General features: G+C 36.2%; 1 protein-coding gene across 8 annotated transcripts; it reads right to left on the minus strand.

The window, feature by feature from the left end:
- Window positions 1-1982: 1982 nt before the first annotated feature.
- On the minus strand, window positions 1983-26446 carry LOC127831954 (uncharacterized). 8 transcript variants are annotated; one of them, XM_052357048.1, is made up of 13 exons: window positions 26211-26446; window positions 15741-15848; window positions 15051-15155; window positions 14385-14510; window positions 13856-13962; window positions 13163-13268; window positions 12512-12637; window positions 10584-10709; window positions 9264-9389; window positions 8186-8311; window positions 7102-7227; window positions 5325-5420; window positions 1983-4722 (listed from the first exon to the last, which is right to left on the minus strand). In XM_052357048.1, exons 4-13 carry the CDS (start codon window positions 14443-14445, stop codon window positions 4553-4555), a joined length of 1170 nt encoding a protein of 389 aa, XP_052213008.1. In that variant the 5' UTR covers window positions 14446-14510; window positions 15051-15155; window positions 15741-15848; window positions 26211-26446; the 3' UTR covers window positions 1983-4552. The 8 variants fall into 8 exon arrangements, with proteins under 8 accessions (XP_052213008.1, XP_052213009.1, XP_052213007.1 ...); XM_052357049.1 differs by lacking the exon at window positions 15741-15848; XM_052357047.1 differs by lacking the exon at window positions 26211-26446 and having other exon boundaries at window positions 15741-17953.
- Window positions 26447-26567: the final 121 nt, after the last annotated feature.

Here is a 26567-nt window from a genome sequence, read left to right on the forward strand (position 1 = left end):
TATCAATACAAAAATGCATCACACCAAAGCGGAATCTTTCTGCTACAAACAATAAACTTGTCAAATGAAAATTAAACATGACTTTGAAAGAACTTAACAACTTAAATAGCGTTTCTCTGGAAACCTGGATTATGATGTATACTATCTGAGACGACAGATTAAAGCAATACATTGAACGTCATTTAATGTGTGTTCAGACTTTTCACAAGCCATTACTCGCATGTCGAATGCACCTATGGCGGCATTGCATTGATCTCTAAAACACATTATGGAGCAAATAATGGGATAAGTGTAATCACAGAGGCCAAAGGCGATAAGAACCGTTTTCGTTTTTGTTAATAAATATTACGTAGTGCCGTGTGCGCGTTACTGCGCTTTTTACAGTCATAATTGTGTTAATATAAAAAACTACATATTTTTTTAGATTGAACCTATGTTTAAATCAATTAATGATAAGATCATATGTGTCATATTTATGTAAAGTTTATTATAAAATAAATAATTTTTTTCTTGTTCATCCGTCCGTTTTTGTTGTTATGAAAACTTTCAACGCGCCTTTGCACTAACATCGTTCGGTTCATATTGCAAATTGTTCCATCAATTGACTTCATCGCAATATATTTTTGTTACAATAACAAAGAAGTAGTAAGATCTGTCTTATGGGGGGCTTGTAACATTAGATAATGGAAATATTACCGATTTATGTTTGCATCTCAATAACGGGACACGGGGGTAATTTGGTGCCACGATTCCTCTAAATTTATTGGTCAATCAAAGCAAAGGTAGACAAGAAAGTCACAGGGACGAAAATCAGAGTACACAAGTACTTTGCTCGCTGAATATATCTGTTCAACACATAGTCAACTCCGGGCCATTTTAGTTATTTTAGTGTGTATACACTTTTAGAGAGATCTCGGTTACGATTGACAATGAGCTGTTCATGTTTACCGTTTTTGTATTATTTTTGTTTTGCATATTATAAGCAACAACATTATGGTTAGATATGCAGTAAATAAACATCAATATAGTTATACTTTAACGGCATGTTTTGACCGTGAAAACATAGTATCAAATAATATTTCCTGCAGCTCTAAAAAAACATTAGGCACTTTGCGAACCTAAAAACATTAACTATTTGCTTACGATAAAAATACACACACACACACACACACACACACAAACACACACACACACACACACACACACACACACACACACACACACACACACACACACACACACACACACACACACACACACACACACACACACACACACACACACACACACACACACACACACACACACACACACACACACACACACACACACACACACACACACACACACATACCGGTTTATATCACATGGAGAGGTCCTTTGTTCCGTACCAACACACCGAGGTCTACCCCTATTTGATGAAATATTTGAATGATAAATATAGACAGGCAACAGTTTTGGTAACTTAAACCCATGCATCAATTGTATTTTTCAATATTTTGCATTTTAAGATACGAGTATTCTACATACATTGTGAGGTGAATACCTCGGGATGTCCCACACAGAGCACACATGTATCAGGTTATCATTTAGAGGTACCATCAAACAATGTTTTTATTACGTATTCTTCATCACACAGATGTATACCTTAATCAAATTATGCCTAATTCAATTAACAAATTTGGTGTATCACAAAGAAGACTTTTGGAGGTGTGTCGATCGGTCCAATTTTTTTTGTTATTTTGCCTTCAAGTGTATAGCCTCAAAATTTAATCCAGGAAGGCCCCCGAAAATTGGTTCGCAGCAATTTTTCGTGGGTCAGTTGCGTTACGCTAAACCATCTTTTTGTTTATTTAGGCCTTTTTCAATTTCATTCGACAGTATTTTGTGCTTTTTAATGCGTATTCTAATGTGTGTACGGACTAACTCATGAATATTAGTTTAAAGATATTAATATCTATAAATATAATCCACAAGAAACGTCGATTTAAAACAGTTTATTCCTCCAAAAAATACTCCCAAACATTTTTATGACAAAAAGTAGTTTCAAAATGTATTTACACTTCGAACAATGTCAAGTTCAGACAATATCATCTGGAAACAAGAGTGCCAAACTGTCATAGGATACGCCCTTTTGAAGGTTTTGGACATCATCTAGACACAACTTCTGACCAAATTTGGTGAAGATCGGATCAAAACTACTTCAATTAGAGAGCAGACACCATGCTAAATGCTTGAAATGCACTAAGTGACTTCATGACCTAGTTTTTGACCCGGCATGACCCATATTTGAACTTTACCTAAATATCATGTACACAAAAAAAACTACTTCAATTAAGAGAGCGGACACCATGCTAAATCCTTGAAATGCACTTGGTTATCCCGTGACCTAGTATTTGACCCAGCATAAACCATATTCGAACTTGACCTAAATATTGTCTAGATACACTTTCTGACCAAATTTGGTGAAGATCGGATGAAAACTTCTTCAGTTAGAGAGCGGAAACCATACTTAATCCTGAAATGCACTAAGTGACCCCGCGACCTAGTTTTTGACTCGACATGACCCATATTCAAACTTAACCTAGATATTGTCTAGATACAACTTCTGACCAAGTTTGGTGAAGATCAGATGAAAACTATTTGAAATAGAGAGCAGAAACTGCTGTGGAAACCGCCCGTCCACCCACCGGCGGCGTCCACCCGCCCGCCAAGGGTGAAACTATAATACGTCCCGTTTTGAAAAACGGGCGTATAAAAAATCAAATTATAGATGTATATTATGAAAATCAAGCACTTACTTTCTTCAGACACAAATTATATAGAAGAGTCAATACCACAACATGAAAACGTTTAAGCAAAATATATTCATACATGAAACAATGCCTTAACCCTCCCACCTAGAACAAATGTCAAGTTCAGAATATCATCAGGAAAAAATCTAATTACAATTGTATATTATAAAAATCAAAGACTTAATTTCTTCTGACACAAAGTATATAGAAGAGTGAATACCACAACATGAAAACATTTAAGCAAAATATCTTCATACATGACACAATGCTTTAATCATCACACATAGAACTAATGTCAAGTTCAGACAATATCATCTGAAAACAAGAGATGTGTTTGTCGTAAACACAATGCCCCTTCTGCGCCGCTTTGAAGTGATATATTTGACCATTGACATTGAAGGATGACCTTGACCTTTTACCACTCAAAATGTGCAGCTCCACGAGATACACATGCATGCCAAATATCAAGTTGCTATCTGAAGGGACATAGAAGTTATGAGCATTTTTTTAAACCTAAATGCGAAACCTAAACGCAAAGTGTGACGGAAAGACAGACAGACAGACGGACGGTCCGATCACTATATGCCCTCTATCGGGGGGCATAAAAATCAAATTAATATACATGTCACAATGCCTTAACCATAAAGAAAACATAACAACAATTGTGCAAGTATGATCTGTTAATAAAGAAAATGGTCCAATGTTTCAAAGGAATTTAGTAACTCATAAACTATTGCAGAGTAAGTAAAACATGTTTATTGAGAGTGGAGAAAAAATAGACCTTGTTGTACAGTATTACTTGCTAACAAAAACATGGTCAATTCGGTTCGCAACTCCGAACTAAAGTAAATTCTACAATGGAAATCAATTTGACGAGCTTTGCAAAAATTAAGAATTTGGTCGTATGAATAGTTATCTTCAGCCAGAAAAAATCCAACTGTTTTACACGTGTTTATAACAAATACCACCATCTTGTTTTCATACGAGTAATGCCCCCTCCCAATTTTGTATTATTTCTTTTAAGCATTGCTGCTTTGCATATAACAATATTGATTTAAGTATGGAGTATATGGCGTGTAAATTACTGTTTTTCAACCAACCGAAACCATTTTTACAAAAAATATATATATATATTTATGTAGAAAATTGTAGAGAATCTTCGTCTAAACATGCCATTTCAAATATCATAAATGAAAACGGATCTCAGATTTACTCTTCTTATAAACATATGTATAGCTCTGGCATCAGAGATATGAAATAGATTTTTTCTGAAGTAAATCTGAATGGAAATCAATATGACGAGCTATGCAAAAATTAAGAAGTTGGTCGTATGAATAGTTGTCTTTGGCCAGAAAAATCCAACTGTTTTACACGTGTTTATAACAAATACCACCATCTTGTTTTCATACGAGTAATGCCCCCTCCCAATTTTGTATTATTTCTTTTAAGCATTGCTGCTTTGCATATAACAATATTGATTTAAGTATGGAGTATATGGCGTGTAAATTATTGTTTTTCAACCAACCGAAACCATTTGTAATCTTTTCCAAGATATCATTGGGACAAATCGTCAAATAAAATTTCATGAAGATCGGACAATTAATGTGACCTCTAGAATATTAACAAGGCAAATGTTGATGCCGCAAGATGGACAACGGGCAAAAAGCGATCACAAAAGCTCACCATGAGAACATTGTGCGCAGGTGGGCTAAAAAGCTATAAAATCATTTTTGTTTTCACTTTTAGCAGTAATCCAGTTATGAATCGTGTTTTTTAATTTTTTTCCATGACAATCCGTGTAGAATTTCATATTTTTGCATTACTCTTTCACAGTCTTCACGCTTAAGCTCCTTCCTCAACACAATATTCGTTTTGAACAGCGTCTTCAAAAGATGACTCTGGTCTTCACCGAGTTTCTGAAGCCTCTCTGAAAAAGTAATAAAATCATATTCAATTGCCTCTTCTGTTCCATGATGACCACCAACAAGCATCTCAGAAATATAATAAGTTATAAAAAAGTTCATCTCAAAACTGTTCCAGAAGATGAACCATGATTTAAAGGTGATCTTTTTATTTGAAATGCTGCTTGTAATTAATCAAATGAAAAGTTGCACAATATACTATTCAGAATGTGACTTTCTATTGAAACAAAAGATCTGAAGTGATATCACTTGAACATTTTCTCAATTCTCTTGAAGACATCTAAAAAATAATTATGCTTAATATAACCGGATACTTTGAGTAATAGTTACTTAGTAATAAATGTCCACACATTAAGATGTATCCATTTATTAAGTTTCATTTTGATATGTCTTACAGATTTTGAGTTATGAGCAAGATTGAAGTAACGATTTAAAGATAAGCTAGGAACACCTATGAAGCTTCTTGGCAAAGTTAAATTGTGTCAAAGTAGAGTGAGCTTATTTCAATTACTGTGTTAATTGTACATTCATTACGAATTTTTAAACAAAAACATTATACTGTGACTTTCAGGAATACCGTTTTGTTGTTGAAACAAAGCCTACTTACTGGGATGACCCGACATGGTTACAGTTGTGGACGGCCCAGGTTTTGCATGTGGTTGTCTTACTGGCACATCATGGTCTGTGTCAGAAGATTCAGGGTCTGAAAGAGGTTCATTTAAAAAATAATCTTCCTACACTATCTTATAACAAGAGATTGCCAAGCAATATTGTCCCCTACCGGTGAAACTCCACCATTGTCAGTGATTTTTTTTTATAAATTTGTTGCCATAGCAACCAGAATTCTTGACCTAGGAACCAAATGAAATGACGTGCATACTCTCCATATTGCATTCTATCCATGTTTCAAGTTTCATGAAAAAATATGAAGAACTTTTAAAGTTATCGCAGGATCCAGTAAAGTGTGACGGACAGACAGACTGACACACGGAGCGTAAACCATAAGTCCCCTCCGGTTTCACTTGTAGGGGACAACAAGGATATCAGTAGTGCTAATGGATGCTTCCCAAATTGGCCATTATGTTGAAACAATGACCAAGTTATATCATAGGAAATTAAGATCGCCAACCCTTACCTTCACCTTTGGGTCTAACTAAAGGTCCTGAGACAAGAGCACCGCATACCGGACGCCAATGCTCGGCTGCGGGTGCAGTTAAAAAAAAAATTGAGGTCACAGTGACCTTGACATTTGATCTAGTGACCAAAAAATGGGCGTGGAGTGTGGAACTCATCAATGTGCAGCTACATATGAAGTTTCAAAGTTGTAGGTAGAAGCATTTTGATTTTTTAGCTCTACTGCCAAAGGCAGAAGAGCTTATGGGATGGCATGGTGTCTGTGTGTGTTAGACGTTGTCTTGTTTATCCGATAAAGTCCAGTTTTCATGCGATTATTTTCAAACTTACTCAGTGTCTTTATATTAATGAGGACTCAAACCTTATTGATTTTCAGGTCACTGGGTAAAAGGTCAAGGTCACAGTGACTCGAAATAGTAAAAACTTGTTTATCCAAAAAGGTCCACAGTTTTTATCGGATTCTTTTGAAACTTACTCAGTGTCTTTATATTAATAAGGACTCGAACCCTATTGATTTTCAGGTCACTGGGTCAAAGGTCAAGGTAACAGTGACTCGAAACAGTAAAAACTTGTTCATCCGATAAAGTCCACAGTTTTCATCCGATTCTTTTTAAACTTGCTCAGTGTCTTTATGTTAATGAGGACTCAAACCCTATTGATTTTCAAGTCACTGGGTCAAAGGTCAAGGTCACAGTGACTTGAAATAGTAAAATTTTGTTTATCCGATAACGTCCACAGTTTTCATCCCATTCTTTTCAAACTTGCTCAGTGTCTTTATATTAATGAGGACTCGAACCCTATTGATTTTCAGGTCACTGGGTCAAAGGTCAAGGTCACAGTGACTCGAAATAGTAAAATGGTTTCCAGATGTTAACTCAAGAATGCTTAGGCCTAGGATCATGAAACTTCATAGGTACATTGATTATGACTTGCTGATGACCCCTATTGATTTTCAGGTTGCTAGGTCAAAGGTCAAGGTCACAGTGACAGTGTTTAAAGCAGTAGAGCGATTCAGGCCCTCATGGGCCTCTTTTTTAGTTATTGTTGTCAAAACGTGCAGTCGAAAAGTGTAATATACAATTTACTGAACAGACATTGTGAGGTACGAGGCACACACACACGCACTAGAAACACAGTACATTAATAAAGAGGTATCCACCCAAATGCACTCTTTATGTAAGTTGGTAGTGGTGACAAATCTCCACAACAATCCAATGAGAGCTGATCATTTAATACAATACCAGCCTTACCCCTTACGCTCGCCCTTTCTTCTCTGTACTTGTAACCAGATGTGCGTGAAGATTTGTCCTTTTCTAACAGTGCATTGGAACTTAAAGGTTCAGAGCAAGCTTCTTCGTCACCACCACCTTCATTACCTGTATTAAATAAAGCATTCTCCCGTCACTTGTGACACCCATTTAATTTTGGCATTTTATGTTGTCTTTACCTCTTGCATTGCAATACATTGATATAAAGACAAGCTATTGACATAACCACTGTTTCTGGAAATATCAGAAGTGCTGTATCACTACCATCTCAGTAAGCATATACCCTACATTTTTACATGATTTACTCTTTTCAGTGGGAATCGAACCCACAGCAGCCAGACACCTTGGTTAACAAACACAATGCTTTAAGGTATATGCAAGGTATAAGGATTGATATCTGGAAATGTTAAAACGCTGTGAGGTACAAGGCACACACAAACACAGTAGAATGCTATTTACTCAACTGAACACATACAGACAGAGGTATCCATAGCCTATTGTAAAGATAAAAAAATATGAATCAACGATATGGAGGTACTAATGACCAAAAATGTCTTGAAGTTCTGCAAACCTAGCGCTTAAGGCCAAATTATCAAGGTCCATGAGCACACGTATTATAATAATCAGACCCACCTCAGACAGCTTTAGCCTTTGGTGGTTGTATGAATAATGTATATTATCTTTCATTTATTGCGTTTTGCTCATCGAAACAGTTTTCTTTTTTTTTAATCAAGCAGTTCACAACATTGTCATTCATAGGTCACTCCCTAACTTACATGTACCATCTCTTCAGAAGCCAACAACTGGTTGAACACACTCAGAAGGGTTCAAACCCACAGCATTTAGTTATTGTTGTCAAAACGTGCTATCGAAAGGTGTAATATAGAATTTACTGAACAGACATTGTGAGGTACAAGGCATAAACAAAAAAACACACTAGAAACCCAGTACACACATATAGAGGTATCCACCAAAATGTACACTTAAAGTAAGTTGGTAGTGGTGACAAACAAATCTCCACAACAATCCAATGAGAGCTTATCATTTAATACAATACCAGCCTTACCCCTTACGCTCGCCCTTTCTTCTCTGTACTTGTAACCAGATGTGCGTGAAGATGTGTCCTTTTCTAACAGTGCATTGGAACTTAAAGGTTCAGAGCAAGCTTCTTCGTCACCACCACCTTCATTACCTGTATTAAATAAAGCATTCTCCCGTCACTTGTGACACCCATTTAATTTTGGTATTTTATGTTGTTTTTAGCTCTTGCATTACATTTCATTGATATACAGACAAGCTCTTGACATAACCACTGTTTCTGGGAATATCAGAAGTGCTGTATCACTACCATCTCAGTAAGCATATACCCTACATTTTTACATGATTTACTCTTTTCAGTGGGAATCGAACCCACAGCAGCCAGACACCTTGGTTAACAAACACAATGCTTTAAGGTATATGCAAGGTATAAGGATTGATATCTGGAAATGTTTAAAACGCTGTGAGGTACAAGGCACACACACACACAGTAGAATGCTATTTACTCAACTGAACACATACAGAGGTATCCATAGTCTATTGTAAAGATAAAAAAATATGAATCAACGATATGGAGGAACTAATGACCAAAAATGTCTTGAAGGTCTGCAAAACCCAGCGTTAAGGCCAAATTATCAAGGTCCATGAGCACACGTATTATAATAATCAGACCCACCTCAGACGCTTTAGCCTTTGGTGGTTGTTATGAATAATGTATATTATCTTTCATTTATTGGGTTTTGCTCATCGAAACAGTTTTCTTTTTTTTAATCAAGGAGTTCACAAAATTATCATTCATAGGTCACTCCCGAAGTTACATGTACCATCTCTTCAGAAGCCAACAACTGGTTGAACACACTCAGAAGGGTTCAAACCCACAGCATTTAGTTATTGTTGTCAAAACGTGCAGTCGAAAGGTGTAATATACAATTTACTGAACATACATTGTGAGGTACAAGGCATAAACAAACAAACACACTAGAAACCCAGTACATACATATAGTTATCCACCAAAATGTCAACTTTAAGTAAGTTGGTAGTGGTGACAAACAAATCTCCACAACAATTCAATGAGAGCTGATCATTTAATACAAAACCAGCCTTACCCCTTACGCTCGCCCTTTCTTCTCTGTACTTGACACCAGATGTGCGTGAAGATGTGTCCTTTTCTAACAGTGCGTTGGAACTTACAGGTTCAGAGCAAGCTTCTTCGTCACCACCACCTTCATTACCTGTATTAAATAAAGCATTCTCCCGTCACTTGTAACAAGCATTTAATTTTGACATTTTATGTTGTCTTTACCTCATGCATTGCATTCCACTGATATACAGACACGCTATTGAATTACCGCTGTTTCTGGGAATACCAGAAGTGCTATATCACTACCATCTTAAGTAAACATATGTTCTACATTTTTACATGATTTACTGTATTCAGTGGGAATCAAACCCACAGCAGTCAGACACCTTGATTAACGAACACAATGCTCTAAGGTATATGCTAGGAATAAGGATTGATATCTGAAAATGTTAAAACGCTGTGAGGTACAAGGCACACACACACAGTATAATGCTATTTACTCAACTGAACACATACAGACATAGGTATCCATAGTCCTTTGTAAAGGAAATAAAAATATGAAACAACAACATGGTGGTTATTATGACCAACAAGAGCATCACATAGCGGGTGCCAATGCTCGGCTCGGTTTTAATTTTTGTTTTGACGTCACAGTGACCTTGACCTTTGATCTAGTGACCCAAAATGGGTGTGGCGTGTAGAACTCATTCATGTGGAGTTACATATGAAATTTCAAAGTTGAAGGTTGAGCACTTTGATTTTAGAGCAAATGTTAAGGTTTTAACTCGATGCGGACGAGCTGGCTATGACAATACCTCGGGTTTTCTTCAAAAACAGCAGAGCTAAAAATGTCTTGAAGACCAAGTCAGCTCATAAGGCCAAATTATCAAGGTTTATGAGCACACGTATAATAATAATCAGACCCATCTCCGACACGCCTTTGGTGGTTGTTATGAATAATGCATTTTATCTTTCATTAATTGGGTTTTGCACATCAAAACAGTTTTCATTTTTTTAATCAAGCAGTTCACAAAATTATCATTCATAATATATATCCTAACTAACCATCTCTTCAGAGGCCAACAACTGGTTAAACACACTCAGAAGGGTTCAAACCCACAGCATTTCGTTATTGCTGTCAAAGTGCAGTTCAAAGATGTAATATACAATTTACTGAACAGACATTGTGAGGTACAAGGCACACACACACATGCACTAGAAACACAGAACATACATAAAGAGGTATTAACCAAAATGTACACTTTATGTAAGTTGGTAGTGGTGACAAACAAATCTCCACAACAATCCAATGAGAGCTGATCATTTAATACAATAAAAGCCTTACCCCTTACATGCCCTTTCTTCTCTGTACTTGTAACCAGATGTGCGTGAAGATGTGTCCTTTTTTCTAACAGTGCGTTAGAACTTAAAGGTTCAGAGCAAGCTTCTTCGTCACCATAACCTTCATTACCTGTATTAAATAAAGCATTCTCCCGTCACTTTTGACAAGCATTCAATTTTGGCACTTTATCTTGTCTTTACCTCTTGCATTGCATTCCACTGATATACAGACAAGCTATTGACATTACCGCTGTTTCTGGGCATACCAGAAGTGCTGTATCACTACCATCTCAGTAAGCATATACCCTACATTTTTACATGATTTCTTGTATTCAGTGGGAATTGAACCCACAGCAGCCAGACACCCTGGTTAAGAAACGTAATGCTCTCAGGTATATGCAAGGTATAAGGATTGATAATTGGAAATGTTAAAACACTGTGAGGTACAAGGTACACACACACAGTAAAATGCTATTTACTCCACTGAACACATACAAACAGAGGTATCAATAGTCTATTGTAAAGGAAAACAAGGGCTGTTTGTAAAACATGCATGCCCCCCATACGGGCTGTCCGTTGTAGTGGCAGCCATTGTGTGAATACGATTTTTGTCACTGTGACCTTGACCTTTGACCTAGTGACCTGAAAATCAATAGTGGTCATCTGCGAGTCACGATCAATGTACCTATGAAGTGTCATGATCCTAGGCAAAAGCGTTCTTGAGTTATCATCCGAAAATCATTTTACTATTTCGGGTCACCGTGACCTTGACCTTCAACCTTGTGACCTCAAAATCAATAGGGGTCATCTGCGAGTCATGATCAATCTACCTATGAAGTTTCATGATCCTAGGCATATGCGTTCTTGAGTTATCATCCAAAAACCATTTTACTATTTCGGGTCACCGTGACCTTGACCTTTGACCTAGTGACCTCAAAATCAATAGGGGTCATCTGCAAGTCATGATCAATCTACCAAATAAGTTTCATGATCCTAGGCGTATGCGTTCTTGAGTTATCATCCGGAAACCATTTTACTATTTCGGGTCACCGTGACCTTGACCTTTGACCTAGTGACCTCAAAATCAATAGGGGTCATCTGCGAGTCATGATCAATCTACCCATGAAGTTTCATGATCCTAGGCGTATGCGTTCTTGACTTATCATCCGGAAACCATTTTACTATTTCGGGTCACCGTGACCTTGACCTTTGACCTAGTGACCTTAAAATCAATAGGGGTCATCTGCAAGTCATGATCAATGTACCTATGAAGTTTCATGATCCTAGCCCCAAGCGTTTTTGAGTTATCATCCGGAAACCACCTGGTGGACGGACCGATCGACAGGCCGACCGACATGTGCAAAGCAATATACCCCCTCTTCTTCGTAGGGGGGCATAAAAATGAAACAACGACAGGTTATTAATGACCAAAAATGTCTTGATGGTCTGCCAAGTCAGCTCATAAGGCCATATTATCAAGGTCTATGAGCACATGTATTATAATAACAAGACCCACCTTTGACGCTTTTGCTTTTGGTGGTTGTTATGAATAAAATATTTTATCTTTCATTAATTGGGTTTTACTCATCGAAACAGTTTTCTTTTTTTTTATCAAGCAATTCACAAAATGATAATTCATAGGTCATATCCTTACTTACAGTCTCTTCAGAGGCCAACAACTGCTTGAACACACTCAGAAGGGTTCAAACCCACAGCATTTAGTTGTGGTAAAAAAGTACATTGATGCATTCCAAAGGTTCAATGTAGCATTAACTGTAAAGACATTGTGAGGTACGAGACACACACACACTAGAAACATAGTACAGACAGAAAAAGGTAATCACCAAAATGTAATTATTTAAGTACATTGTTAAGGGATCACAAATAAATATCCACAACAACCAAAAGAGAGCTGGTCATTTATTATCATACCAGCCTTATCCTTAAGCTTGCCCTTTCTTGTCTGTTTTTGAAACAAGATGTGCTTGTAGCTGAGTCCATTTCTGCAGTTAGAACTGGAAGGTTCAATGCCAGCTTCTTCGTCATCATCATCATTATCTGTATGAAATAAAGCACTCACTGTCAACAGTGACAAAGTATTTGTAGTTTCCTTTCATTTTTTTTACCTCTTGCACTGCATTTCATTGATTAACCAACACTCTATTTACGTTACCTCTGTTTCTGGGAATACAGGTAGTGCTATATTACTACCATCTTAAGTAAGCAGACACCCCTAGATTTTTACATAATTTTCTGTATTCAGTGGGACTCAAACCTACAGCAGCAAGAGACCCTGGTTAACAAACACACTGCTGTAATGTATATGCAATGTATAAGAATTGACATGTGGAAATTTTGAAAGGCTGTGAGGTACCAGGCACACACACAAACAGTAGAATGCTATGTACTCAACTGAACGCATACAGACAGAGGTATCCATAGTCTATTGTAAAAAACAAACAAATATGAATTAATGACATGGAGGAAGTAATGACCAGAAATGTCTTAAAGGTCTGAAAAGCCAGCTCATCAGGCCAAATTATCATGGCCTATGATCTCATTTATTATAATAATCAGACTCACCTCTGACGCTTTGGCCTTTGATGCTGATTTTGGAACCAGGAATGCTTGAAGGAGACGTTTTCACCAATACTGGATGGCTCATTTTTAGAATCAGTTCATTCTTTATCTGCAAAAAAAGAAACTTCCCTTGTTAATGTATTTTTTCTGACATAAATTAGGTTTTGCTCCTGAAAACAGTTTTTTTTAAAGCATGCAGTACATAAACATTATCATAAATAAGTAATAACTGAATTAACAACCTCCTCAGAGGCCAATACTGGTTTTAAGGCTTAAGTTGGGTTCATACCCACCGCATTCACTTATTGTGGTCCAAAAATGCAGTAATGCAATCAAAAGGTGTAATATAACATTTACTGTAAAGACATTGTGAGGTACAAGGCACACAAACACACATTAGAAGCACATTACATACGGATAGAGGTATTCACTGAAATCTTTAACTGAAAGGATTGATATCTGGAAATTTTGAAACGCTGTGAGGTACCAGCAACACACACACGCAGTAGAATGCTATTTACTCAACTGAATGCATACAGACAGAGGTATCCATAGTCTATTGTAAAGGTAACACAAATATGAATCAAAGACATGGAGGAAATAATGACCAGAAATGTCTTGAAGGTCTGCAAAGCCAGCTCATCAGGCCAAATTATCGTGATCTTTGACCTCATTAAATATTATATTCAGACCCACCTCTGTACTTTGGCTATTGGTGCTCATTTTGGAACCAGGAGAGCTTGAAGAGGAGTTGTTTTCAGCACAACTGGATGGCTCATTTCTAGAAACACTCCCATCGTCATCTGCCAGAAAAGAAACATCCCATGTAAATGAATTTTATCTTGAATCAATTGGATTTTGCACCTCCAAACTGTTTTTTACATTTTTTTTAAACAAGCAATTCATAAAAATATCATTCATAAGTCATAACTGAACTAACCAACCTTTTCAGAGGCCACCAACTGGTTGTACAGCCTAATAAGGGTTGAAACCCACAGGATTTAGTTATTGTGGTAAAAAAGTGCATTAATACAATCCAAGGTTTAATATAACATTTACGGTACAGACATTGTGAGGTTCGAGTCACATAAACACTAGAAACATAGTACATACAGATAGAGGTATTAAACAAATGTAATTCTTTAAGTAAGTTGGTAAGGGATCACAAACAAATCTGCACAACAACCAAAAGAGAGCTGGTCATTTATTATAATACCAGCCTTACCCTTTAAGCTTGCCCTTTCTTGTCTGTTCTTGAAACAAGATGTGCCTGTAGCCAAGTCCATTTCCGCACCGTCAGAACTCGATGGTTCAAAGCCAGCTTCTTCGTCATCATCATCATCATCATTATCTGTATGAAATAAAGCACTCATTGTCAACTGTGACAAAGTATTTGTATTTGCCTATCATTAAGTTTTTACCTCTTGCACTGCATTTCACTGATAAACAAAACATCTTACATGTATTTACAAAACCTCTGTTTCTGGGAATACCGGTAGTGATTATCACTACCATCTCAAGTAAGCAGACACCCCTAGATTTTTACATTATTTTCTGTATTCAGTGGGACTCAAACCCACAGCAGCCAGAGACCCTGGTTAACAAACACACTGCTGTAATGTATATGCAATGCATAAGAATTGACATATGGAAATTTTGAAACGCTGTGAGGTACCAGGCACACACACACACACACGCAGTAGAATGCTATGTACTCAACTGAACACATACAGACAGAGGTATCCATAGTCTATTGTAAAAAAAAACACAAATATAAATCAAAGACATGGAGGAAATAATGACCCGAAATGTCTTAAAGGTCTGAAAAGCCAGCTCATCAGGCCAAATTATCGTGATCTTTGATCTCATTTATTATAATAATCAGACTCACCTCTGACTCTTTGGCCTTGATGCTGATTTTGAAACCAGGAATGCTTGAAGGAGACGATTTCACCAATACTGGATGGCTCATTTTTAGAATCAGTTCAATCATTATCTGCAAAAAAAGAAACATCCCTTGTTAATGTATTTTTTCTGTAATTAATTGGGTTTTGCTCCTGCAAACGTTTTTTTTAAAGCATGCAGTTAATAAAAATTATCATAAATAAGTAATAACTGAATTAACAACGTCAGAGGCCAAGACTGGTTTTAAGGCTTAAGTTGGGTTCATACCCACCGCATTTACTTATTGTGGTCCAAAAAAGCAGTAATGCAATTCAAAGTTGTAATATAACATTTACTGTTAAGACATTGTGAGGTACAAGGCACACAAACACACACTAGAAGCACATTACATACGGATAGAGGTATTGAAATCTTTAACTGAAAGGATTGATATCTGGAAATTTTGAAACGCTGTGAGGTACTAGAAACACACACACACACACACAGTAGAGTGCTATGTACTCAACTGAACACATACATACAGAGGTATCCATAGTCTATCGTAAAGGAAACAAATATATGACTTACAAACATGGAGCAAATAATGACCAGAAAAGTCTTGAATGTTTGCAAAGCCAGCTCATCAGGCCAAATTGTCGTGATCTTTGACCTTATTTAATATTATAATCAGACCCACCTCTGACACTTTGGCCTTTGGTGCTCATTTTTAGGACCAGGAGAGCTTGAGGGGATGTTTTCAGCATACTGGAATGATGGCTCTTTCTAGAATAATGCCCGTCAACATCTTCCAGAAAAGAAACATCTCATGTCAATGTATTGTATATTGAATCAATTGGATTTTGCACCTCCAAACAGATAAACATGTTTTTTTAAGCAGTTCACAAAATTATTGTTCATAAGTCATAACTGAAGTAACTACCTTTTCAGAGACCACCAACCGGTTGTACGACATAATAAGGATAAAAACGCACAGCATTTAATCATTGTAATCAAAAAGTTCAGTAATGCAATCCAAAGGTGTAATATAACATTAACTGTTCACACATTGTGAGGTACGAGGCACACACACACTAGAAACACACTAAATACAGATAGAGGTATTCACCAAAATGTAATTTTTTAAGTAAGCTGATAAGGAATCACAAACAAATCTCCACAAAACCCGCAAAAGAGCTGATCATTTATTATAAAACCAGCCGTATCCCTTAAACTTGCACTTTCTAGTCTGTTCTTGAAACAAGATGTGCCTGTAGATGAGTCCTTTTCGGCATTTTTAGAACTGGAAGGTTCAAAGCCAGCTTCTTCGAACTCATCATCATCATCATCATCATCATTATCTGTATGAAATAAAGCACTCTCTGTCAACTGTGACAAATTATTTGTATTTGGCTTTTAATGTGCTTTAGCTCTTGCACTTCATTTCACAGATATACATACACACCATTTACATTACCTCTGTTTCTGGGAATACTGGTAGTGCTTTATCACTACCATCTTAAGTAAGCATATACCCTACATTTACATGATTTTCTGTATTCAGTGGGACTCAAACCCAAAGCAGAAAGAACCCCTTGTTAACAAACACACTGCTGTAATGTACATGTATATGCGATGTATGTGGAATGATATTCAGAAATATTAAAACGCTGTGAGGTACCAGACACATTTACTGTTAAGAAATTGTGAGGTACAAGGCACACAAACACACACTAGAAGCACATTACATACAGATAGAGGTATTGAAATCTTTAACTGAAAGGATTGATATCTGGACATTTTGAAACGCTGTGAGGTACTAGAAACACACACACACACACACAGTATAATTCTATGGACTCAACTGATCACATACAGACAGAGGTATCCATAGTCTATTGTAAAGGTAACAAGTATATGAATCAACAAGAGATGTGTTGGCCAGAAACACAATGCCCCCTTCTGCGCCGCTTTGAAGCCATATATTTGAGCTTTGACCTTGAAGGATGACCTTGACCTTTCATCACTTAAAATGTGCAGCTCCATAAGAAACACATGCATGCCAAATATCAAGTTGCTATCTGAAGCGACATATATGTTATGAGCATTTTTCGAAACCTAAACGATTGGGTTCATATTGATAAAGAAGTTTGCAAAATATGAAAGCAATATGTCAAGGGACATTGAAAATATTTGAGGTGGTACGCAAACTTTAACATAGATATATCAATATTTGCATATTCTAGGTGAAAAAAGGGCCATTATTCTTACAAAATGCTTGATACAGATGTCTGCTCTTGTTAATAGGGTGTTGTCATGTTGGTAAAGAAGTATGCAAATTATTAAAGCAATATAACAAGGGACATAGAAAATATTTGGGGTGGTACGCAAACTTTAACATTTGCACACTCACGCTAACGTGACGCCGACGCCGGGGTGAGTAGGATAGTTCCACTATATATATTTCATACATAATAGTCGAGCTAAAAAGATTGTGGTTGGTGTTGATGAAAGATCAAAAGCTGTATCAATTAGATAAAAAATAATGAATGCCTTTTTCTGTGCAGTTCTTAGCTGCATCACACGCAAATCAATGACAGAGTGTTGAATCGAAATACAATGTAAATGATCAAATAAAAGTCAACTGGCTAGACACGAAAGAATCTGTACATATTTGAAATATGTATACGCACATTCTTAAAAAAAACCTGGTTTAGATTTTGTTTACACATTACAAGTAATTTTATACAGCAATATTCAACACTAGTTCCTCCTTTATAGTGACAATCAAGATGGTGATGTCCGTACGGAAACAGGTATTTTTCGCTGTTGTATGCCTGTTTGTTACTTTTGTTAAATTTGTAAATTCTGTTCAATTTCCAGCCATATCAGAAAGAAAGTGATTAGCGCTTATTTCCTATTAATGTTTGTGTTATACCTCAACTTAACTCACTTCCAACTTTCTTCTATGCGGAATGCAGTGATTTTAAGATTCGCGCTTGGAGTTTGTTACATTACCAGCAAAAATAGCCGTTTAAATCCATTTTATTTAAAAGTTAAAAAACTATCAAAGTAAAATAAACGGAAAACAGTCTGTATTATTTTACATATACCTATTGTCGTATTGTCCGCGGTCCGACGTCTTTCAGCCAGTTGTGCTATATCACTACCATCTTAAGTAAGCAAAGAACGTTTTTACATGATTTTCTGTTTTCAGTGGGACTCAAACCCACAGCAGAGACCCTGATTAACAAACACACTAAGGTGGTGCGGTGGTCGAGTGGTAACACTCTGGTCTACCATTCCAGAGGTCCCCAGTTCAATTCCCGGCCGGGGCACTGGAAATTTCAGAAATGCTTCAAGTGTTTCCCACCCAACTAGAGATGTACTGGTATGAAACCCAGGTAATTATCTCACGTGTATTGGTGCTATACACTGAGCACGTAAAAGAACCAAGGGATCTATTCGCAAAGAGCTATGGTATCGCAACCGGATCCCTTGTATCCCAATACTGTCTCTTCTGCTTGCTGTCTCTTCAGCAAAAACCAAAGGACCCCATTAGAAATAAGTGGTTGCACTTTCATGGGATATCCTTGACTGCAAGGTCAAAAGAAATACATACTAGGTCACCATGGTGTAATGGATATGGTGTCTGCCTATCAACAGGGAGGTCACAAGTTCGATCCAAACAATGGGAGTGTTCTTTAGATTTTCCCCAAAGACACCAAGTACTGGTTCTAGGCCCAGGAAACGGACTCAAGAGCGTTTCAATAAGCCTGTGGCTTTCTATGCCATCAAGCTAAATTAAATAGGTTTAAACTAACAAACACACTACTGGAATATTTATGCAATTTTTAAGGATTGACATCTGGAAAATGTTAATACGCTGTGAGGTACAAGGCAAACACACATGCAGAGTAATGCTATGTACTCAACTGATTACATACAGACAAAGGTATCCATAGTCTACCGTAAAGGTAACAAGAATATCAGTAAAAGACATGGAGCAAATAATGACCAGAAATGTCTTAAAGGTCAGCAAAGCCAGCTCATCAGGCCAAATAATCATGGTCGTTGATCTCACTTATTATAATCAAAGTACTGGCAGTACTGGTGTGACGATGCTTTTGAAGAGGATGGATATAAAACATCAATTTAAGTTTATCTATATCACCACAATTGTGTATGTTGATACGAACATTTGGGTACGATAAAAAATTTGGGTACTAAAATTTTGGGTACGAAAAAAAATTTGGTACGAAAAAATTTTGCGTACGAAACATTTTTGGTACGAAAAAAGTTTAGGGGTACGGGGAAGTAGTACTCGTGGGTAACTTGACCCATTGAGCGAAACTGGGAGGCGGGTCACATTCTTGTTCATTAAGTATGGCAATACATTCATGATGATTCTCGAAAGTAGGTATGAGCACATAGCCGGACCATGTGAGCTCAATCGTATGAGCACTTGACTATCCGAGTTCGCCCACGAACATATTGATAAGTTAACAAATAGCGAAATGACCTTATACATGTATATGCTGAAATCTAACAATCAAACGAAATATCAAACATGGTATGTACACTTAGGTGGTTGTGTAATTTCTGTTAGAATATCGTATTCAATATGTAAATTTTAAATGATTGTGCCCGCACTTGAGTTTGTTGCCTTGTTTGAGTCTATACGCGCCTAGGCTGCACCCAGTGTGTGTATTTGTGTTTTTCCAAGGTAATGAGTTACCTCCGCGCTGAGGCTGCATAATGTTGGGACCCGGAGTGTGTCCAGCACTCTTACCTAATAAGATTAGATTGACGACAGTTGTGACGAATTTTGAATGATAGCTGCAATTTCCAGCTATTTGTTTTGTACTGAAATACTTTTTAATTTTTTATATGGTCAAATGCTGCGGGGGGGGGGGGGGGATGAGATTTTCTGTAAAAAAAACAACTGTCAGGAATGGTGACCACAAAACATACAAAATATAACATTGCGCCGGCAGCGGGAATCGAACCGGTGTCGTAAAGGTGAAAAAGCGAACGTCCTTACCACTGCGCTAGCGGGATGGACAATTACGCAAAAAAAAATTTGTTTTATCTATATATCATAGCAGTGCAGCGTTTACAATTTGCAGGTTTGAAATCATTCGCATTCTTGAGTTTTGTGATGACGTAAAAAGTTAATTTTACATGTTTTTATTCGCACTTTATTTACTAAATCGAGAACAAATATCAAACAAAATAGAGAAAAATATATAGTTGTTTCATTGGTCCATAAAATAAAATGGATGTAAAAATACTAATTTGAAATTAATGTTCTGATACACTTATTGAATCTGTTTCCCCAGGATATGCTGTTCTATTGATATTTACCTTTATCAACACGAACGACAACTCTGCTAGGAAAATGTTATCAATGAAAATCAACGAGCAATCTCCTACGCAGTGGCGAATGCCAAGGGAAGTAACTGAAAAATCGAATTATCTCAATCGGACTGGCTCGGTCTTTTACATAGGTCGCCATTGTGAAGATTTTTTTTACTGGTTATCAAACCTTGGGCGCTGCTGTTCCAGCATCGTCAATAATCAGACACCCCTCTAAGACTTTGACCTCTGGTGCTCTTTTGGAACCAGGAGAGTTTGAATGAAGAGTTCTTTTCAGCATATTGGATCAATTTGGATGGGTCATTTCTAGAATCACTCAATTCTTTATATGCCATGTTACTGAATTGTATCGTTTATTAATTGAGTTCTGCTCCTGCAAACCGTTTTTTTAAATCAAGAAGTTCACAAAAGGATCATTCATAAGGCATAACTGAAGTAACCACCTTCTCAGAGGACACCGACTGGTTTTACCGCCTAATAAGGGTTTAAACCCACCAAATTCACAAAAATTGTAAAACTTTAAGTTGATAAGGATTGACATCTTGACATGCTCATACACTGTGAGGTACCAGGCACACACACACACACAGTAGAATGCTATGGACTCAACTGAATACATACAGACAGAGGTATCCATAGTCTATTGTAAAGGTAATAAAAAATATATGAATGAAATACATGGAAGAAAGACCAGAAATGTCTTAAAGGTCTGCAAAGCCAGCTCATCGGGCAAAATTTCATGATCTATGACCTCTTTTAATATAATATTCAGACAGACCACTGAAGCTTTGGCCTTTGGGCTCATTTTGGAACCAGGAGAGCTTGAAGAATTGTTTTCAGGAAATAATGATTGGCTCATTTCTAGAACCAACCCCATCATCATCTGCTAGTAAAGAAACACCCAAATATCAATATTAGTATTAAAAACAATTACTTAGAAAGCTGTTTTCTAAGTTAATTCGTGTAACAGACCCTTTGAAAATTTGTTTTGCACTTTGATGAGCCAGGTTTGTTTTAACAACATATCTAACAAAAACAAGAGAGCCATCACAGCTCTATATGGCACATCTAAGGAACATGTCTAAAAATGTAAACTCTTCTAATTCCTATGCAATTATGTTTTCAAGACCTTACTATAATCAGTACAGCATAGACTTAACAGGCATTTGACTTAACAGGGATATAATTTTAAACCTGTGTGACAAATATTCAAAATTTTCAACTTGTATGCTTTCCGACCTAAGAATCTCAGATCATTATAATCTCACCATCCACTAAAGCTCACTTTGTAAAACATGTACTAGGTTAGTGTTAAGAAAAAAAGCAGAAGCCAAATTTCAGCGTTAAGATGATAACCCACATAACTCTGATAATTTTCTGGAAATATGAGTGTAGACGTTTATTTGTGTGTGTAACAAACAAAGAAAGAATGAAGAATATAATTATTATCATAAATGTATTAGTATCCACAAGAATCTTATTTAATAATCAATCAAACCGCATTTAAATAAAGTATTTTTCGCCTCAAATTCAGTGCTTCATTTAATGTTTGTTCATTTGATTTTTATTTATTTTCATGCATTGACACTAACAATATACAATGTGAGAGCCTTTCCTTACGAGGCCCAGGTCCTTGCAAGGAGGGTGTTGCCATACCCCCCCCCCCCCACCCAAGCTCCTCTCACCAATATTTTTTACGAATGTATTTGTCAAACAACGGAGTCTGGTGCTTTTTTGCTCTTTTCAAATACATGCTCTGCGATGTGTAAGTCATAGAGCGACGTACTTTTTTAAATAATGGATCAATACTTTCCCATTACACCGTATGTCACATTGTGCATTAATTCTGATATATTTTATTATTCTAAAATACTACATGTACTGAGTTGAACATCTATACTTAATTACTGCACGTGGTTTGTTGCAACATGCACAATTACCATGTGGGGAAATTAATTTTTTAACCCATAAAATTGTTAAAATTCGCAGAAATCGAATATTCTATTACCCCCATGTGGCATTTATGTCGATAACATTCAGAAGTAGGTACCTGTACACTGAAGTAGGTTCCGTGTGTTTTTTTTAAGTATGGAATATTCATACGCTTATAGTAAAACGTGTTTTTTTTTTTACATTCACCATTTTCTTTAACATTTTCAACTTAAATATCCAGCTGCATGATTTAATCGCGAGTTTTCGTTTTTGTGATCGGGAACACTAGAATAGCATGTATGGGTTGGCATGTAAACCTCTTTAAAGTAACAGAATACTAGGGCTTAAATATTAACTTTAACACCGTCAACTAAGCCTTAATTAATATCGTTATAGAGGGCATACATTTTTTTGTAACATAGATGTTTCTGAATGAAATATTTACGGACATCTGTGCATTTGTCCAAGATCTTTTCTGGTTATATTTAAACTTAACTATTACATTTTCAATATGATGACAACCACAAAATTGAACATTTTTCATCGCTTTATAGACTACAGAACTACTCCAGTGCAATGAGGTATCACAAGTTTGTGACAAACATTGGGGCGCTCTTCACACCATGAAGATTGAAATTTATGTTCTTATTTTCAGACTGGTGGTGGGGAATGCGTTCAATCTGACTGAGCAGTTGTTATTTTAATTTGTCAAAGGCACTCATGGGTAGTACTTATACCAAATTTCACCGAAAATGTAAGATTGTTTAACACATCGCGTCATTTTCAAAAAATATTTTTTGAGCAACACACAATGTTGGTATTAAAAACTCACTTGTTTACATATGGCAACGAATCCAAAACAAGAGCACCGCATAACCGGTGCCACGCTTGGCTACGGGTGAAGTTTTGAATAAATGAAAGGTTGTCAGATTATATCTTTTTTTAAGGTCACAGTGACCTTGACCTTTGACCTAGTGACCCAAAAATGAGTGGCGTGTAGAACTCATCAAGGTGCATCTACATATGAAGTTTCAAAGTTGTAGGTGGAAGCAATTTGATTTTAGAGCCAATGTTCAAAACCTTAACAAAATGTTAAGGTTTTAGCACGACGTGGACGGCGGATGGCAGACGACACGACAAGCTGGCTATGACAATACCTCGGGTTTTCTCCGAAAATGCCGAGCTAAAAACAGGAACTGGTAACTGGCTTGTTGTGAAAACAACAGAGGTTTAACACTTAATAAATTACCGGACAGTAAGTCAGATGATAATGGATTTCACAGTTGGCATCTTTAATTTTTTTGTTGGCAATGTCCGACATGCAACGAACTTTAGCCATGTCTGATTTAGGGAGTGAAAACATCACATCTGATTCACTCCGATCTTGCCCAAGGCTTGCTTAAGAAAAGCGTACAGTTTATATAGTATTGACAGACCTGTACGCTGAAGCTGACCCCATATCAAAAGTCAACCAGAGTCGTAACATATTTATGTCATGCTATAAATCAAAGACAATTCATTTTCTTGGATACTTTCTACATATATTGGTGAATGAATATAAATTACTGCATGGAGGCATATTTTAAGGTACAAATGTTTCAAATGCATCTTACAATAGATGAAAATAACTATCATCAGCCTGAAATTCACAATTTTGACGCCATTGTCGCTTTGTCACGTGACGAGTTTTCATTTGGATACGTTTAGATCGACCTTGTAATTTTTTCTGAAATGGTAAACATTACATTCGTTTTCTGATATTTATTATTTGTGAATAACAACTTATGTCTGGTGGATTAAAGTACTGATTTTAAAGTGAATCAGGTAATTTTAAATATTTTACTTTTGAGTTTGAATTTACACTACAATTTGTTAAAGCGGATATTTACGTTTTTTTATATGTGTTTAATTGTAATATACTGATAAAATATGTGACAATAACACAAAATAGGTAAGACAAATTATACATTAAAGCCGAATTTCATAAAATGCAGCAAAGACAATAAGCGCCCCGAGCAGATTGTGACGTACATATTTTCCTAAAATAACCGAAGCATTCGTCTTTGTATTAGGATCGGAGTTAGTGTTCGTGTGTAGTATGAATAGATATCGTTGCAGGAATTCAAATAAACCGTTAAACTAAGTTTAGATTCACATCGTCGTACATGTCTGGTATTACATGCTGGTGAATTCAGCTGTACAGCCGTTTTCAATTTCAGGATTAAATATCTGGCTTAGTTCGCATTTTTCGACGCATGTTCTTCTTAACTTTTTTTTAAATTTATATTGAAATATATATATAATAAGTTTTTTTAAACATTTTATATAAATTAATAAATATTTGACAAAATCGTATATACCCGCTTTAACAAAACAAGCAAGAATAATTCAAAATACCGGGAAATGTCTATCTGAATTTGAAAACACTTGAGCACATGGTATATTACTAAAAATAGAAATAACGTCATATGACCGTGAAATCTCGGGAGATTCACCAGAGCTCCAGATAAAGGCCGAACAGCCGGAAATACGCCTTTTTCATGAAGAGTTACGCATTTATTTTTATAAACTGGACGTACAATTACGACATTAATATCTGTTTTACGCATTTACGAAAAACAATCTGTCCGTACCGATACGTCTGCGAGGCTTATTTGTTGGTCTCTAACCTAACGGCGCTTTTCGTTAATTTAAATTTCCGAAAAGTTGTAGACTTGGTTCATATATTAATGCCTATTCTGTCGCGTGATTTCCTGTAACTTATAAATCCGTCAAAAACAATATGTCTGCGCGCAATGTAATGCTGGTTTAACCGAAAGGAGTTCAAAACAACACTTTGTTGTCATATAATGACTACATACGGTGTCGTCTAATTATCCTGACATGAAATCTGTAAACCCAGAAAAAGACATTGTCGCTCCAATATTAAACGATTTGATTGCATTGGTGGCTTTAAACGTTAGAAAACACGATGGGAAACGGAGGAGACAGTGAAATAAGTGTTCATTTACTTAGCTTACTAGGTGGCTTGTGTTTTCTTGTCAAGAAAAATGAAGAAATAGTATTAGTCATGAGTTTTAATGTGTAGTTGTATTTGCATCATAATTCAGAATGGAAAACCTTATACAGTAACTGTTTAAGAAGCTACATATATTTATTATAATTGCTGCAAATGTTTCTGTAAAGTCAGTTATACACCCTTCAATATTCAAGAACACGGGTAGTACAGTACTACCTGTATTTTTGGATATGGTAGTACAGGTACTAATTGATTTTAAGCGTTACTCCTTTTCTTTCTGTCAGTGGCAGTACCGTTACTAATTTCACAAATCCTTATCTGGAGCTCTGGATTCACATTTGAAAAATGTCTGTTGCATCACTGTTTTTCTCGATATGTTGAGCAGAGAATAAGTTTTAAATGTTTAAGATAGTATTTTGTGAAAGAATATATCAGTTAAATGTGAAAAATGTGGATCTTTCTGATAATGTGGTTGATTTGGGCCAATAACTGCTTTTAAAAGCTGTTTTGGACCGGTCTTTGTTAACTGTCAACTTTACGGGAATTTCTGGTTGACTTTCCTTATGGGTTTGATCCATAACTTTAAAGTCGCGCCAGTCAAAATTAATAAAATGCGAAAATCCTAAGTTATGGTACCCAGAACTAGCCCAAGGCTTAAGGACATATCACTTCCTGAAATGGTCAAAGTGGGTGGGGTAATGTTAAAGAATAATTCCTTATAAAAGCATTCTATATTAAGTTTGGAGCTATATGCATAATTAAAATAGCATATACTTCAGTGATACATGAACCAGTTGTAATGAAATCTTTCAAAAAGAGTAAATAATCACATATTTTCACCTTTAAAACCACTTTCTTCCTGGGCGACCAAAGTCCTTATTTTCTTATTCTCTTCATAAATTCACTGTTACCAGCTGGAACATACATCACTGTAGAACAAAGTGTTAGAGTATTATTAAATTTAACACACTAGAAACACTGAAAGAAACATTCTTTTTTGTAAGAAAAAATGTAAACAACTGAACGTATAAAAACTAGCGCGAAACGACTGTCCTGTTTATTTCTTGTAAGAATTGCAGTAAATAATGATCGATTAAAGTAAGGAGAAAATCTACTAAATGACGAGTAATTAACTGTTATTTATTATTACATAAAAACACGATGTCATTATTTTTTTCTTTTATGTTAAGAAAAAAT

This window comes from Dreissena polymorpha, chromosome 5, assembly GCF_020536995.1.
Source record: "Dreissena polymorpha isolate Duluth1 chromosome 5, UMN_Dpol_1.0, whole genome shotgun sequence".
In the NCBI taxonomy this organism is placed as follows: Eukaryota; Metazoa; Mollusca; class Bivalvia; order Myida; family Dreissenidae; genus Dreissena; species Dreissena polymorpha.